Below are 17,541 nucleotides of genomic sequence, written 5' to 3' on the forward strand. Positions count from 1 at the left end.
CATGCATGTACTCCGATAATTTTTACTTTGAACTTTAACGTTTGATATTTAAGACAGAGGTTACAGATTCTTGATCAGTCAGGGCATGAAGGGTTATGGGGAGAAGGCAAGAGATTGGGGCTGAGGGGTAAATGGATCAGCCATGACGAAATGGCGAGCAGACTCGATGGGCCAAATGGCCTAATTCTGCTCCTATATTTTATAGTCGTATGATATTGTGCTTGCCTCTAATACCAAGGAATAAGCTTAAATTTGATTTTTTTCTCTTGTAAATCAAGTGTTATGTGGCTTAAGAAATCGTTCCATTTACCTTGTACAAAAGTACATTTATTGTTACTAAAATAAACTAAATTAATATAATGTTCTGCATAATAATGACCTAGTTGTAGGAAGCATATAAGGAAATGACAGTATTAACAGATAATGAAATTTAATTTAAATCATTACTGCTTTCCAGTGGTGAAGTAGTTAAGGTAACTAACAGGCAATGCATTTCTCAGCTACACAAATGTAACATAACCTTCTGTATTATATTGTACAGATCTAATGGAGCAAAACTTAAGACATTATGAGGCTAACTTTTCTGCTAATAACCACTGTTTAACTCATAAAGTGGTACTTCAGCACTGATGTTGACTGATAATTTGCAGATGTACAGGTAATTTCCTAACTGCTGACATCTAAACTAGAGCTGTAACGAAGTGTGATTTTTATTTAGCTTTGAAGCTTTAACTGTAAAAGATAATGAAGCTTTGAAAGCCATTTTAAGTTAAGATTCAGTGGGATATACAAGATCAGGAATGAACAGGAAAAAGCATCATGAATGCAGAGCACAAGGGCCAATATGCAAAAAGGCAGAAATATACAGCAACATGATCTTTCAGCTGATATATTAGCTTTAGCATTAGCTTTCAACAAAATAAAGCAGTCTTGATTCAATTCTAATGAAACATCAAACTTTAGAAGCAACTATTCAGAGCAACTCAACATTGTTACAATTAGAAAAAAAAAACTTTTCATGGCTGAACCTGTTTACAAGTTTTCGCCAAACACCTTCCAGGATGAATTCTTCAGATCCAAAACTATATTAAATCCATCATCTTATTACAGTGAACTTTAAAGTTTTATGGCATTGTTCAAGAATAACAAAAGTTCCTCATTCTTTTTTCAAATGGAAACAAATTACCTCAATACTCATCACATTAATATCTACTTGAATCATAAGAACAGCTATCATGTTTGCCTGTGCTGGAGAACTTAGAAAATTACACATTTCATAGACCTAAAGCACTTTGGGACACTTCTCAGAAGAGCATTCGGCTACTCTGAGAATCAACATTTTAATTCTAGAAGAATTCCAGCATTACTTACTTTTCAACTTTCTCCTGAATGTGCCTCACTACTCTAATCATTCCATGGCCATCTTTTCAAGCAGAATAGCAAATAACCAACTATTTCATCAATGCATCATTAATCCAGTAATACTGTTGCTATCCTACACAAATGTATCCAGAAATTTGTTTTACACAGCACTGAAGTACATACCAGGAGGACAACATATGCCAAGATTGATGTTAGCATTAAATCTATAATTTTATTAAATAATATTTTTACACTTCATCCTACGGAGCAACGTAAGAATGCCTACTTATTTTGTTGATTCCCAAGTGTGATCATCTTCAGAGGAAAATTAATGCACTATTTACATATGTAACTTATTAATCTTGTGTTGCAAGATCCACAAAAAGATACATATTTTAAGTTTTAATTTGAGAAAATTGCACATTATTTCTTTAACAAAAGTGGCTTACAATTTTTATTATTAATTTTATTTTGTACATTATCAAAGTAGGATTATTTTCCTCTGCAAGAAATGACAGAGGAAATGAGTGGATTGCATCTCTATGCTGATCATTCACTGAATGGTATAGTAGTGAACAAGCACGTGTGTAATCTATCTTATCTTATAATGAGTGTGCTCATTATTCAACTATTTTCACCCTAACCTGAACTGAATGTTACTTTAAGGATACAATAGCTCAGATTCAGGCCGACATTCCTAAATAACTGCTCTTGGAGTACAAGCATAATGCTGGTAGCTCCCTCTTTTTAGAATCAATTAAAGTACAGTAGAGAATTGTTAAAAAGTTCACTTGATCTAATACTTTCAGCAAAATCAACAATCCCAGAAGATGCCCTTATTTTCTAAGCACCGCTATGTAATGTTATTGAAGCAGAACATTTTATATGCAAATTTTAAGAGTACATATCTTAATTTTATTGCCAACCATGCTATCTGTTCCTATATGCATTGCCTTGGTGGTCTCCCAGTCAATTTTCTACACTAACATTTTGCAGACGAGTGCAATTTTCACCCCCAGCTTGCTTTGATCTAATGCAGTATTTATTAATAAGGCTTAAATAAGAGCTAAGTACACATATGTTCTGTTCTGCATAAAATGTGCTCTGTTCATTATTTCAGTTAACCAAAATAAAGAATGCTATTAGTGGGCCTCACCAGATGGCATAATCTCAAGTTAAAAAACATAAAACTAATGAAGTCTCAAACATTCCTGTGGTGCATCTATATAATGTAGATCTTTGAACTTATTTAATGAGTTGTGTGTATAGACTATATCCATGATTTGTTCCTAGTCACTTAACTCTTTCACCAATCCAGTGGCATGTATAACTAGACAAATTGATTCCAAACCTAGAGCCTTAGTACTATATTTAATTTAATTTAGTGCATATCGCAGAGACAAAATAATTCCTAGATCTCCAAATGCATTTTTGGAAACCTACCTTAGATAAATACAGACAACCCAATATTATCGTTATTCAGGTTATTTTATTTTATTTTATTCAGAGATGCCATGCAGAACAGTCCCTACCAGTCCAACAAGCCGTACTGCCCAGCACCCCACCTACTTAACCCCAGCCTAATCACAGGACAATTTACAATGACCTATTATCCTACTAACATGTATGTTTTTGACTGTGAGAGAAAACCAGAGCACCCTAAGAAAACTCACACACTCATAGAAAGAATATACAAACCTCTTACATACAGCGCTGGAACTGAATGCCGACACCCAAGCTGTAATAGCGTCATGCTAATCACTACACTATCGTGGAAATTTGCCCTGACAGAATTCACAAACAACTAGCCAAAATTTTGAGATATTAAATAAAATTTGCTCCAATGGAACTTGTGTGAATAAAATCTTATTTTTAACTAGAAGATCATGTGGCTGCATTATGGAAAATCACTCCCCCAACCCTCTCCTCCACAACATCTTTGCACAGAACATTTTTCTTGAATCATTCAGTTAAATACAATTTAAATTAACTTCTCACATCAGATATATTTGTGCAGTATAGTTAAGTTGAATCAATAAGACAGGATTGCTTACTGCTAAGCAAAAGCAAAGTTCTCTGTGAAAAGCACTGTTTCCTCCACACTCCACCTGACTACTAAGTCATCAGTATAAATGTATCCACCAGGAAATATTCAATGTTTGAAGTATAATATACAATGACTATTTAATTTCAATTCAAACATTTGTAATGCCCTGGTCATGATTTTTACTGCTAATGCTGCAGGGTATTTCACTTAGTAGCTTTCTAGCAAAGCAGTGGGCCCTGCTGGTGGAATGTTTGGGTTTCAGCCAAAGATAAGGGGAAATGATGTTCAACATAGGAATGTTGTGTCAGCCAATCAAGATAGTGGAAATAGGAGGTTTTAGAGAGGGTTGGGTGGAGAGAGCTTTTCTGAAGGACACTGGTGGGGTTCAAGGTCATTTGGCGGAGCTACAGGTAGGACAGGAGAGAAGAATGGAAATAGTTACATTCGGACACGTCTCATTAGCGGGACAGAAGCATGGTAGCATTGTGTATTCCAGGGACCAGCTGATTGAGCTTATGCCGGCCGGTTTAGCGAGCAGAGCGGCGGACAGCCCTGCTGAAATCTGGAGGAAAACACACACAGGATGCAGAGGGGGATCAAAAAGGCAAGGAAAGAGGACCGAGTCGAGACAACAGAGACTTATGGAGAAGAGGAGTTCAGTGGGTAATAAAATGGATGAGTTCACGGTGCTAGCCAGGCATCAGAGAACATTTCGGGAGTGCAGTGTTATGTGCTTCACTGGAACGGGGCTACACGAGGACATACCCGATCAAAACTTCTCCATGGACGGCTTCCAGACTGTTTGGGCTGACCGGAAGTGCACTGAGAGCCGTAAGCGTAAAGGAGTTGGGTGCTTACTGTTCTGGTTAACAACAGATGGTGCAATCCAGGTCATATTACAATCGAGGAATGTGTTTGTAGACCAGATATTGAACTTTTCTGCTGTTGGACTTCGGCCATATTCCACTGAGATACAACACTGGGCGGTACGGGAGGTTGTTCCTGCCTGTGGCCATCGAACTTTGCAGCTCCTCCCGTGGAGGGTCAGACACCCTGTGCCAATAGGCTGGTCCTGGACTTATTTTCCATCTGGCATAGTTTGCACTTTGTTGTTTGATTGTTTGTTGTTTTTGTATTGCTATATTTATGCTCTATTCTTGGTTGGTGCGGCTGTAACGAAACCCAATTTCCCTTGGGATCAATAAAGTACATCTATCTATCTATCTAAGATGGCTGAGAATGCCGTGGGAAGGAGCAACCCTGTTGCACAAAGTGTTTTGTGTAGACAAACGGCTCCAAGGAGGAAAGGCCAATACTCCCAAGAGAGAGCCCATTGGTTCCAGATGGATTTCGAGTGAAGTTCAGAATGTGATGCGTGCTTTCACACAGTAAAAAGGACAACTCAAGAAGAACTCCAACTTTATATGCACATTTGGACTGGGTTAACTGAAATGGGCCCTTTAATTTTTTTTCTTTTTTCTTTTCCTTTTTCTACTAACTGTTCCGTCAAGCTGATATTTGTAAATACACTTTCTTTATAATTGTATGCGGTGTACAATCCGTTATTTTGTGCCAACTTAAAATTGCGTATGGGCAGCATTTACACAGCATTAGCTCGAATCGAGTTTTCTTTAATTGGAACAGCACGACATTCTCTTCTGGCTGAACCCCAAATCATACCAACCCTAGACAGATATTGTTTATGAAAGGTGGCCTTCTTTCCGCTGAGTTCCCTGGCTGTTCGCAGAGCCAGCTAATGAGTCAAGTTTGCAAATGAGCCTAGTGAGGGGGTTGCACATGTAACAGTCATTTTATTAGATCTCCACCTCCTACCCAAAAGGTAAGATGGACAAGTTCCTGGCCAACAAGCAAGTCTATAATTTATAATTAGTATAAACTGTGTATCATATACATATTAGTCACAAAAGCAAAATATTGCTCATTTCACAAATGGAACAAGCTTCCAGAGGAATTAATTAGCACAAATACAATAAAGACATTTAAAAAGAAATTTGGGCAGATACATGAATAGGAAAAAGGTAAAGGGACATAGACCAAACAAGGGCAAATGGGATTAGCATAGTTGAGCATCTTCGTCATAATGGACAAGTTGGGCTGAAGGGCATTATTACATGTTGTGACTCTTAAGACTCAGCTAAAGTAGAAAATGCTGGAAAATACACAACACGACATCAGTCTCTGTAAAGAGAAGAGCAATGCTAATGCAAATAAAAGCATTATCAAATGACAAATAAAATGCATGCTTTCTCACATTTTGAAGCAACACAAAATAGTTACAACTAGTTTGTTATATTTATAGCAAGTAACATATTTGCTTGAATATTTCAGTAATTTTAAGCAGAAGCTATATATACACATCAGGTTGCTGTTATTAATTACAACTCAGTGTTCAACACTATCATCCCCACACTATTAATCAACAACCTTCAAAACTTGAATATCTGTACCTCCTCTGCAACAGAACAGAATCCTTGAGTTCTACATGAGACCACAGCAGATTAGAAAAAACATTTCCTCCTCACTGATAATCAACACGGGAGCACCTCAAGGATCCATGCTTAGCCCAATGCTCTCTCTGCACTGAGCACCGTATGGCTAGGTACAGCTCAAATGCCATCTATAAATTCACTGATGACGCCACAGTAAAATCTCAGATGGCAACAAGGAGAAAAATAAGTTGACTGGTTGATTGGTGTCGCCAGAACAACCTTGCACTCAATGTCAGCCAAACTAAGTAACTGTTGCAAATTTTAAGGAGGGGAAGCCAAGAGAACAGAAACCAATTCTCACTCATAGACCAGTGGTGGAAAGGGTGAGCAGTTTCAAGTTCCTGGGCTCAATAAATTGACACAATCACAAAAGTGGCAAGCCAGTGGCTATACTTCATCAGGAGTTTGAGGAGATTTGGTATATCACCAAAGACTTTAGAAACTTCTACAGGTGTACAGTGGAGACCATTCTGACTAGTTGCATAACCACCTGGTATGGAGGCTCCGATGAGCATGATCTAAAGAGGCTACAGAGGATAAATTCAGCCAGCTCTACCACAGCCACAACCCTCCCCTCCGTTGAGAACCATCTTCAAAAGGCATCATCCACCATTAAGGGTCTGCACCATCCAGAACATTCCCTCTTCTCATTACTATCTTTGGGGAGGACGTACAGGAACCTTAAGATCCACATTCAAGAAGATTTTTCCCCCACAGCCATCAGATGTCTGTATGATCTAAAAACTCATGAATCCAACTTCACTATTCTGTTTTTGCCCTATTTATTCAAATTTATCTCAGTATGTATATCGTATACAACTAGAGATTCATCTTCTTGCAAGCAGCCATAAAACAAAGAAACAACAGAATCCATGAAAAACCCCACATGACAAAGACCAATAACTAACTAATGTGCAAAAAATTAACAATAAAAAACGTAAGTAGATAATACACAGAATCGCAAAGTCCCCAAAAGTGAGTCCACAGCCACGGAGTCAGTTCAGTGTTGAGGCAAGTGTAGACAGTCCAGGAACCTGATGGTAGCAGTGAGAGTAGAGGGAGAACGGTCAAAACTTTCTAATCTGGCTCAAAACTTAAATAACCTAAACATTGGTTTCTTTTTCGCTCTCAGGTCGCAACAGCAACGGCCACCTGACCATGGCCATACCTGCACTTTCGAGAGTCCAGTTGTCGAATTCTTCAGGAGACTGCAAAAATGCCAGATCATTCAAATGGTTCAAAAGTACAACTTCCAAACAGAAATTACAGGCTGCAGATTGGAGTGATCGCAGTCCAGAAGAAGCATATTTAGTAGAATATGTGAGCTGTCCGCAAAACATCGCCAATATATCACCAGCACCATCTTACCAACCACATTGCAACTTATAGTTTTTTTTATAAATGTCTTGCATTGTACCACTGTCATAAAACAAAATTTCAGGACATATGTCAGTGATGATAAAACTGATTCTGATTCTAATAGGGAAAATGCCAAAAAAAAACAACAAAATATTTTCCAGCAAAGCAATTTCTTGGTAATACAAGCAACCAATAAATGTTTAACTAAGAACTGTGAACATGCAAATATGCTCAAATAGTTACAGCTTCATATAAAAGCAGTTATAATCAGGGGCACCACGGTAGCATAGTGGTTAACATGACACTACTAAAGCCCAGGTGTCCAATTTGGAGTTTGGAGTTCAATTCCAGTGTCCTCTGTAAGCCAGGATATACATTCCTTCCCATGTGAGCATGGGTTTCCTCTGGGTGCTCTAGTTTCCTCCTACAGTCCAAAGGCATACCAGTTATCAGGTTAATTGGTCATTGCAAATTGTCCTGTGATTAGGCTGGAGTTAAATCGGGTTGCTAAGTGATGCGGCTCGAAGAGCCAGAGGGCCTCTTCTGCGCTCTATCTCTAAATAATAAAATAAATTTTAAGGAAAACAGAAAAAGATGGAAAAAGCAGGCCAGGCAGCACCTATGTAAAGAGAAAGTCTGACATTTAAAATCTGGGAAGAAGTGACTCAGACTTGAAATATTACTTGTTTTTCTTTCCATAAATTCTGTCTACTGAGTGTTTCCAGTATTTTCTGTTTTATTTCAGATTTCCAGCAGATGCATTTTTAAAAAAATTTTCATACAGCAAATGAGAATTCTGACAAAAGGGTCATAAATGCAAAACGTTGACTGGTTCTCTTTATACAGATGCTGCCTGACTTGGTGGATTTTTGCAGCATTTTCTGGCTTTGTTTTTGATTTCAATAATTTGATAGAGGTCTTTTGCCACTTGCTCACCAAATCATCAGCTTAGAAACAAATAATTGGTCTTTTTACCTGAGAGTTATCAATTACATGATTAGCCTCCAGCTGGATACTGAACTTCACACCCAACTCGGAAGAGAATGATTCCATTGGGGACAAAGTTCCAGACGATAGAATGATTGATCTAACAACATTAAGATCTGAACAAGCCTACAGAGATAACACAAAAATAAAAACATTTTTGATTACTACTTCAATAAATAAAAAATTCAGGTGACTCTTGCTTAGTTAAAATATATTATGGGTAGCAAAATGTTTAAGCATCAGAAAGTTATTATTTTGTTCTTAGGCTTGACCTCATCCTGGCAGTGAAAAAATGCAAAAAGAACAAGTGGAGAAGGCATGAGTAAGGAACTAGCAACAACGACGATGGCTGGGGTTGCAGTGATGGGTTCCCACCAGGTGATGTCGGGTTGCTAGGTAATGCGGCTCGAAGGACCAGAGGCCCTCTTCTGCGCTCTATCTCTAAATAATAAAAATTTTAAGGCAAATAGAAAAAGATGGAAAAAGCAGGCCAAGCAGCACCTGTGTAAAGCGAGAGTTTAACATTTAAAATCTGGGAAGAACGCACAAGCAAGAGAACAGGACAAGATGGCAATTGAAAGAACAAGGGGGTGAAAAAGTAGATTAAAATAACACAGCACAATGCAGAAAAAATATGCAAAACGGAAGGAGCATAGAAAAATCAGGAAGGTCAACAGGAATCAGATAATGAAGGGAAAAGCACAATAAATTAATGCATCATAAAGTTGAAACAATTGTTGACAACTGCATAGTCCAATTAAATTCTTAACTCAGGAAATAGAGTTGTCTGTGCAGCATTCATTAACACCTGGAGAACATTCAGGCAAGAACAGATAGGTGATGAGTAAATTTCATGTTAAATATGATCTGGACATGGACCACCCCAACAAGAGAGAGTCTAACAAAATCTTGACATTCAACGATATTTCCATTACTGAGGACCCCAAAATCAATATCCACAAAGGGAGGAAAAGAGGTGAGCCTCCATTACATAGAAATGTAACCGCACCAATCACTTAAAATAATGTGGCTATAGAAACAGGTTGGAGACCATGTGCCTGCATTAAGAAACTCACCTCCTGATTCCCAGATTCAGGCACATGACAGAACACTTCTGTCTATGTGAGCACAGCCCCAATAACAATGAAAGACCTCAACCTTAACCATAATAAAGCAGTCCATTTGACTGCTATTCACCCTTAACATCAACTCCAACCATCACTGGCTCACTGTAGCAGTAGTGTGCATCTTCTATAACTTGTATGGCAGCAATCCAACAACTCTGCAACAGCACTCTATATACCTAAAACCCCTTCCAAAGAATGGTAGATGCAATCAAAGACCACAAACAGCAAACTCTGACTGGAAGAATAGGAGGTGAGTGGCGTGGCAGAGCAAGAGGAACCCTACCATGGACAGTCCTAAGCCAAACTGTGATTGGGCATGGAGCTAGAAACGGCATCCTGTAAAAACCCAGTGCTACAAAAATGCCAATAGAAGATCCAAAGGCCTCATCCTCAGGAAGAGGAAGGATACACCAAGAAATGGGCTAACCTTGGGGTCAACCTGAAAATTGGCCCAGGGCAGAGGACTCTGGTGAACTGCTGTCAGCGGCCTGTGCCCCAGTAGGGGGGCGATGGGCTTAAGTAAGTAAAAGCAAGGGGCTGGCAGTATGGCAGAGTGAGAGGACTGGGAGAGGGAACAGACAGAAAACCAAGCAAAACTAAACAGGTTTCATAATAATTTCAATGCAATAGTTTGCAGCATACCTGCCATAAAAATTTGCTATCTTTAACTTGTACTCCCACCTACTGAATCACCCACCTTTCTAGTAGTGCAAAGTGGCAAAAACAAAACTATACTGTTGCAAAAGCATACTCACCACTGCTGGATTTAAACACCAAAAGTTCAAGGACAGTACAGCAGACTTCTTACGTGCATTTCGCCTCTTCTGAGGCCGTACAAAGAATCCATTTTCATCAGTGAAATCTGGCTGGTTGGTCCATGTATAAATCTGCTGCACTGCCACCCTATAGTCATCTGCAAAACTTTGGAAACAAGACACTACAATCAAAATGGTGATAATGTTTATCACAACAAACTTCCCCTCAAAGATCATACAATATTCAATGTTATAAGAAAATGCAGCTTCCAAGGTATCAAATAGACTTCCATCAGCCAGAATTATTAAAAAGTGTGCCAAGTTAGAAACTGCAATCATAGACATATTTATTATATATAATATGCAATTAGATACAATTACAGTTATCTGAGAATAGAACAGGCTACAAAGTGCTTTTTACTTTGGTATACTACTATTAATAATTTAGGTAAGCAAAACCAAAGCTAAACTTGCAGAAATTAATATTGCAAAATTAATTTTAAAAATTAATATCTGTGTTTCTAAAATAATCACTTTAATCCAAAGTTTTTAAAACACATTTATTTTCATCCACAGATGGAAGCAATCCCTTCACTGTAAGCTCATAAAAGTAATAACCTTGAAGAAAATGTATTGCAATCCACTCAGATATGTTTAATTGGAAATGATCCTAGGTTTTAATATTGTAACTATCATGTTGTCTGATGCACTGGATTAAACTTAACCCTTGGTGTTCCACCTCTGAGATTTGGGCTAAACAATGTCACCATTTGAAATTTGCATGGACAAACTCAATTCTGATTTTTTTTTTTAAAAAGGGGGCTCAATTAGAATAATGAGAATGCCTCCATGTATAACTGCCACCATTTCAGTAAATATTATAAAATATCTAAGTAAAACGCAGGAAAACGTTTTGCTGCTGGCAGTAAAGTGCTCATCTAAGATTTTAACAGCATTCCAGAAGCTATATTCTCAATGTAAGGCACAACTGCTTGAACGCAAAATATATTACAAAGACCATTTCTGAAAAACTGACATTTTGCAGAATTTCATTACCAGGATACATAAATGTGAATATCCTTTAGGTATTACAACGAATTAAGTGCTGGTGTAACAAAGTGCCAACTAAGAGTCCAATTATTGATTTGTGAGGAATCTGTTTAGCTTCAGAAATGTATGTTTGGATAATTTCATTTCTTTTGCCTTTTAACTTTCCATATATGGCAGAAACATTATCAACAATAATAAAACAAATGCCAGAAATTATCAGGTACTAACAGATGCAACTACTAATTTTATGCAAGTTACTCCCAAGATTTTAGAAATGGGAATACAGACATACAGCATATATTGTAATCCTTTTCCTAATCCATGATTGATTTAAATTGATTGGGCTTTTGATTTTTGCATTGGCATGAGTATTATACACAAAGATCTGCCCAATAAAATCTCAATAAACGTGGAACACAGAAAATGGAGATTCCACCATAGCTAGATATTGTACAGTATAAATAGATTTTGCTCACAATTTATATGAATTTTTTAGCTGGCGTATTAAACTAAACATAAGTTGTTTATAGAGCTGCAGCTTCAAATAATTAGTTTAAGCTTTAAAAAAACCACAGCTGTCACAGTCCGAACATCAATCTATTCACCTGCTGTTGTCCCTGAACAAAAAATCAAGTACCATGAAGAGTCCTTTCAGCACCATTTGTGTTGAAGCACTTATAGTTGGAACCGTTACTGACTCCTCCTGTCCATTCAGCACCACTATCTTTTCTTCCTTCTCTATCACAGCATCCAGACGTTTCTGCACATCAGAAGTTCATTCATACATTAAAATTACTATCAATCACCTCATTTAGCATCACAATATTAAAAGTGAATGACAAAGTTATCTTTTATCCCAATAATTATCAACATTAAGTTACAGTATTTTCAACAGCTGTAGTTGCAGATTAGTCATAGTTATACAGCACAGAAAAAGGCCCATCAGCCCAACTCATCTGTGCTGACCAAGCTGTCTACCAGAACTAGACCCACTTCTCCACGTTCAGATTTAAATTTATCACATGTATATCAAAACATACAGAGAAACGCATCATTGGTGTTAATAAACAGCACACCCAAGGATGTGCTGGAGGAAGCCGGCAAGTGTCGCCACACATATCCTTCCAAATCTTCCCTAACCACGTATGTATCAGAATCAACAGTCATAAAATGCTGGAGGATTCAACAGTTCAGGTAGCATCTATGGAAATGAATAAACATCGATGTTTCGGGCCAAGACCCAGGGACTAAATGTTTTTTTTAATGTGATCAGCCACTTCTACATCTTCCTCTGGCAACCCCTTAGGTTCCTTCTAAATCTTTTCCCTCTCATCTTAAACCTCCATCCTCTAGTTTCAGACTCCTTTACCCTGGGGGAAAAAGACAATTCACCTTATTTATATCCCTCATTATTTCATATGCCTCCATGAGGTCACCCCTCCATCTTCTATGCTCCAAGATAAAAAAAAATCCGGCCTGTCCTCTCCCATTAACTCAAGCCTTCCAGTCCCAGGAAAATCTTGGCACATTTTTTCTGCACACTTTCCAGTTTAATGACAGTAGACAGTCCAGGAGCCATGCATCTGTTCTCCATCTGCATTGTATTCTGTGTTGTCCATTTATTATGTTTATTATGATAACTAGTCACATGGGTGGGGACATGGTCATATCTTTTGCTGACCAGTTAGTTATGCTTCATTTTGTTTAATTCTCACACAAATTTAAAATCACTAGTCACAGTTTCATAAGGTTCATTGCTTCAAGATAGTCTTTTTTGCAAGTTGCTAATAAAGGATTGAATATATTCTTCAACTTTTGGAACATTATTAATGGATTGATTGGAGGGTGTGTCATACAAGGATAACAATCCATGGGGCTCACCAGCAGCGGCACTGATTTTTTAGAATTGGGTCATATTCTGCATGGAGGTCGGTGACCAGTGGTGTGCCTCAGGGATCTGTTCTGGGACCCCTTCTCTTCATGATTTTTATAAATGACCTGGATGAGGAAGTGGAGGGATGGGTTAGTAAATTTGCTGATGACACAAAGGTTGGGGGTGCTGTGGATACTGTGTAGGCTTGTCAGAGGTTACAGCAGGACATCAGAAGGTTGCAAAACTGGGCTGAGAAGTGGCAGATGGAGTTCAACCCAGATAAGTGTGAGGTTGTCATTTTGGTAGGTAAAATATGATAGCAGAATATAGTATTAATGGTAAGACTCTTGGCAGTGTGAAGGATCAGAGGGATCTTGGAGTCCGAGTCCATAGGACACTCAAAGCTGCCGCACAGGTTGACTCTGTGGTTAAGAAATCATACAGTGCATTGGCCTCCATGGGATTGAGTTTAAGAGCCAAAAGGTAATGTTACAGCTTTATAGGACCCTGGTTAGACCTCACTTGGAGTACTGTGCTCAGTTCTGGTTGCCTCACTACAGGAAGGATGTGGAAACTATAGAAAGGGTGCCGAGGAGATTTACAAGGATGTTGCCTGGATTGGGGAGCAAGCCATATGAGAATAGGCTGAGTGACGGAGGATGAGAGGTGACCTGACAGAGGTGTACAAGATGATGAGAGGCATTAATCATGTGGATAGTCAGAGGCTTTTTCCCAGGGCTGAACTGGCTAACACGAGAGAGCACAATTTTAAGGTGCTTAGAAGTAGGTACAGAGCAGATGTCAGGGGCAAGTTTTATGATGCAGAGTGTGGTGGGTGCATGGAATGGGCTGCCGGCGACGGTGGTGGAGGTGGGTATGATAAGGTGTTTTAGGAGACTCCTGGATAGGTACATGGAGCTTAGAAAAAGAGGTCTGTGGGTAACCCGAGGTAATTTCTAAAACAAGTACATGTTCGGCACAGCATCATGGACTGAAAGGCCTGTATTGTGCTGTACGTTTTTCTATGTTTTCTATGTAGAATTGGCCGCTACAGGCAGCTTTGGCGTCATCAGTAGAACAGTATTAATGAATGATAAGATTTCTCCAAAAGATAAGAGGTATCTGTGGTGAGAATTTCCTGTTTTCTATCGTTTGCTGCTGCCATTTCAAATGGATCCCTGTAGCTGTAATATTATCTAACTGCCTAAATAGCGAATTAAAGTTTCAGATATAATCTCAAAATAGCTCATTTGTAATTAACTCCTTAAACAGTATACATTATTTGAATATTTACATATGATCGAGGTAAAATCCATTATATTGTAAAATAATGAAATAGCATTTGAAAGCTCATATTTTGAAATAGTCACCAAGACCATGATCTAAAATGCAGTTATTTTAATAATTACATTCACAATTGGCCCTATAATCTCCAAGTCCATTAAAAACAACTTCAGATTTTGATTCCTGGATCCAAGACCACAGGTAATTAACCAATTAAGCATTAAAAAAATTATGTCCGAAGTTCTTTCCTGGTAGGTTACAAAGCAAACCACTTGCCAAATGCATATCACAAATGGTATCTAGTAAAATCACCTCAACAACCAGTTCTCATTTGCTCACTGTGAGAAATACCAGAGATCTCTTTGTGTAGTATGCGTAAAATTATTGCAAATGTTAGAGATTTAAAAGTTAGTTAACAACAGCATTGGCTAAACTTCTGATACGTTCTTTAGAGTGAAGGTTTGGAAATTGTGATAGGGGAAACAAGAGAAGGAAATTCAAAACCTGAAGTTAGATGTAGCTTCACATTTTATCAAGAGCTTCATGTTTTACCGAACTCTTCTTAATCTTATTAACAATCAAATTACCTGCAGCATATTAAATGTAGCACTAGTTAATCCCCAGTTGTGAAAAATATTTATCATTTCTTTCCCATTCCAGACTTTGCAAGATGTTTCAAATTCCCGCTCCACCAGATGGCCAGAACTCTCCTTTAGCCAGCTGCAAAATAAAATTGCACAAGCAGCCATTAATAGTTAAATTACAACTCTGCAAAAGCATTTCTCATTTATTAATTGGCATTTGCTCCACAATGAGCATGTTGAAGATTGTGTGATATTTTCTCAACATAGAATAAACTTAAACTCCATAAAACATACAATGAAATGTTAACTTAATGGCACCAGGGCCATGCCAAACTCATATGCCAATACTACACCAAAAAGAACATTAAATATGGCAATAGTGAGAAAAACTGCATTTCTCCCCAAGGAATAAAATAACTGGGCAACAAAACTTCAATAATGGAACAGAGGAAGAAAGAGATGAAGTTCTGCTTTTTAGCTTCCTTCCTAACTCCCTATATTCACTCTTCAGGACCTCAAGGGTAGAATCTCTGCACTGCTGCTTGTGCCATGCATTTCCTTTCTCTAGCTATGTCACTGGTACCAAAATGTACCATGACTTCCAGCTGCTCAACCTCCTCTTAAAAATGCTGTGCACTCAATGCGAGATGTCCCTTACCCTGGGTCCTGGGGAGCAACCTACCATCCACCTTGTTCTCATCTACAGAATCAGTTCACCTAATGAATCTCCTATCACTACCACTCTCTTCTTCTACCCCTTTCCTATCTGAGCAAGAGGCTCAGTATCAGAGACCTGGCAGCTGCAGCTTTCCCCTAATAGGTCATACCCCATAATCCATTGACAAATTAGCAAAATAAGTACCGAAGTTGAATCAATGTAAATAGGAAGCAGGGAGGTAATCTCACCAATGGACCATATGCAAACACGAGGAAATCTGCAGATGCTGGAAATTCAAGCAACACACAAAAAATGCTGGTGAACGCAGCAGGCCAGGTAGCATCTATAGGAAGAGGTACAGTCAACGTTTCGGGCCAAGATGCTGCCTGGCCTGCTGTGTTCACCAGCATTTTTTGTGAATGGACCATATTATTCATTAACCAAGGCAGTGAATAGTGATCAATTCACAATAACTTGATCCTCAAGATGAGATTACAGCCTTGTCTACACTCACAAAAATGCCCTTTTAAATAATATGTGCACTGTGGAGTTACGGAAGTCAATTTATTCATGTAAACACAAAAAATTTTGCAGACGCTGGAAGTCCAAAGCAAGGCACACAAAATGCTGGAGGAACTCAGCAGGTCAGGCAGTATCTATGAAAATGAATAAACAGTTGACATGTCGGCTGAGAACTTCCTTCAGGACAATTTACATACGTTTTTGTTCTGATGCTCCAAGTATCTAAAATGTGTTCTACAATTCGTTATAATGTAGGATCAATGTTGAAACTTTCCTACTACAGGCTTTTAAAGCATTAAAATAGAAAAAGTTTCCAAACCAAATTGATTCCAAACCAAATATTGCATACTTTGTAAAACTATAACAGACAGCCCGCAGTGCCTCGTGATCACTTCTCCTGATGTTTTGGTTGACCATGGCATCCAATTCTTCGCGAGCAAATAACAGCTGATTTTCTGTGACAGTAAAACTAGAAGATTCCCTTGCACAGTCTTCAATGTTATGTGCTTCATCAAAGATAAGAATTTGGCCTTTCAAGTTAATCTTCATCTATTACAAGACAAAAAAATATAAAGGAGTTACAGCAATCACTATGCACATTCCCAGCAACACATAAACTAATATTGAGACCTTTTCTTTCAAAAGTACTTACACTCTCCCTTATTTGTGGGTCCAGAAGATAATTATATGGGCAAAATACAATATCTGCCTCTTGCATCAATTCACGTGCTGCAAAGTAAGTACATGAGCGAAGCTTCTTTCCCAGGCTCATCAACTCTTCAATGTCCCAAGCAACTCGCAAACCATGAACCCCCTGTAAAGAACTTTGTTCCTTCATTTTATGGACACCATGATAGTAACGGCATGATTTTCCCTACAATCAGAAAACAAACGATGTTACCTGTAGTGATGAAAGAGTCATGATAATCTGCAGCATTTAAGATTTGAGACACAAGAAAGACTACAGACGTTGGTAATCTGGAGCAGAACACAAAATATTGGAGGAACTCAGCAAATCAGGTAGCATCAATAAAGGGAAATGGATAGTCCATGTTTTGGACCGAGACCTTTCATCACGTACTGATGAAGAATTGATACTTTATGTCACAAGGGAAGTATATTTTATGGAAATATTGAAGTGAATAATTAGCTACTGATTCTCATGTGGATAAAGGTGTAGGCACTGAAGTCCTATAAAAATATCAACTAACAAAGTGCATTTAGAAAAATGTTTTATTTTCAGGATTTACTCATGGTGCTTTTGTGAAGTCAAGAAGTTTGAAGAATTTGCACAGATTGCACTGCGTCAACAAAGGGCAACTAACTTAATTGATAGAATATGAACCCATTCACTTTTCCACTTACCTTTTAAAACAGTGATAAAGATCAGCAGATTTGAATGGAAAACAAGAGACTTTTTCCC

At 38.2% G+C, this 17,541-nt stretch overlaps 1 protein-coding gene across 1 annotated transcript in view; it reads right to left on the reverse strand.

The window, feature by feature from the left end:
- Positions 1-17,541, reverse strand: part of brip1 (BRCA1 interacting helicase 1) — a 295,612-nt gene that overhangs the window by 192,798 nt on the left and 85,273 nt on the right. Inside the window, exons 8-13 of the mRNA XM_072243257.1 lie at positions 16,771-16,992; positions 16,468-16,667; positions 14,942-15,074; positions 11,803-11,957; positions 10,148-10,313; positions 8,254-8,391 (exon numbers count right to left, since the gene is read on the reverse strand). Coding sequence (XP_072099358.1) covers positions 8,254-8,391; positions 10,148-10,313; positions 11,803-11,957; positions 14,942-15,074; positions 16,468-16,667; positions 16,771-16,992 — 1,014 coding nt within the window. The remainder of the gene's footprint in view (positions 1-8,253; positions 8,392-10,147; positions 10,314-11,802; positions 11,958-14,941; positions 15,075-16,467; positions 16,668-16,770; positions 16,993-17,541) is intronic.

The sequence above is a fragment of the Mobula birostris genome, chromosome 25, assembly GCF_030028105.1.
Source record: "Mobula birostris isolate sMobBir1 chromosome 25, sMobBir1.hap1, whole genome shotgun sequence".
In the NCBI taxonomy this organism is placed as follows: domain Eukaryota; kingdom Metazoa; phylum Chordata; class Chondrichthyes; order Myliobatiformes; family Myliobatidae; genus Mobula; species Mobula birostris.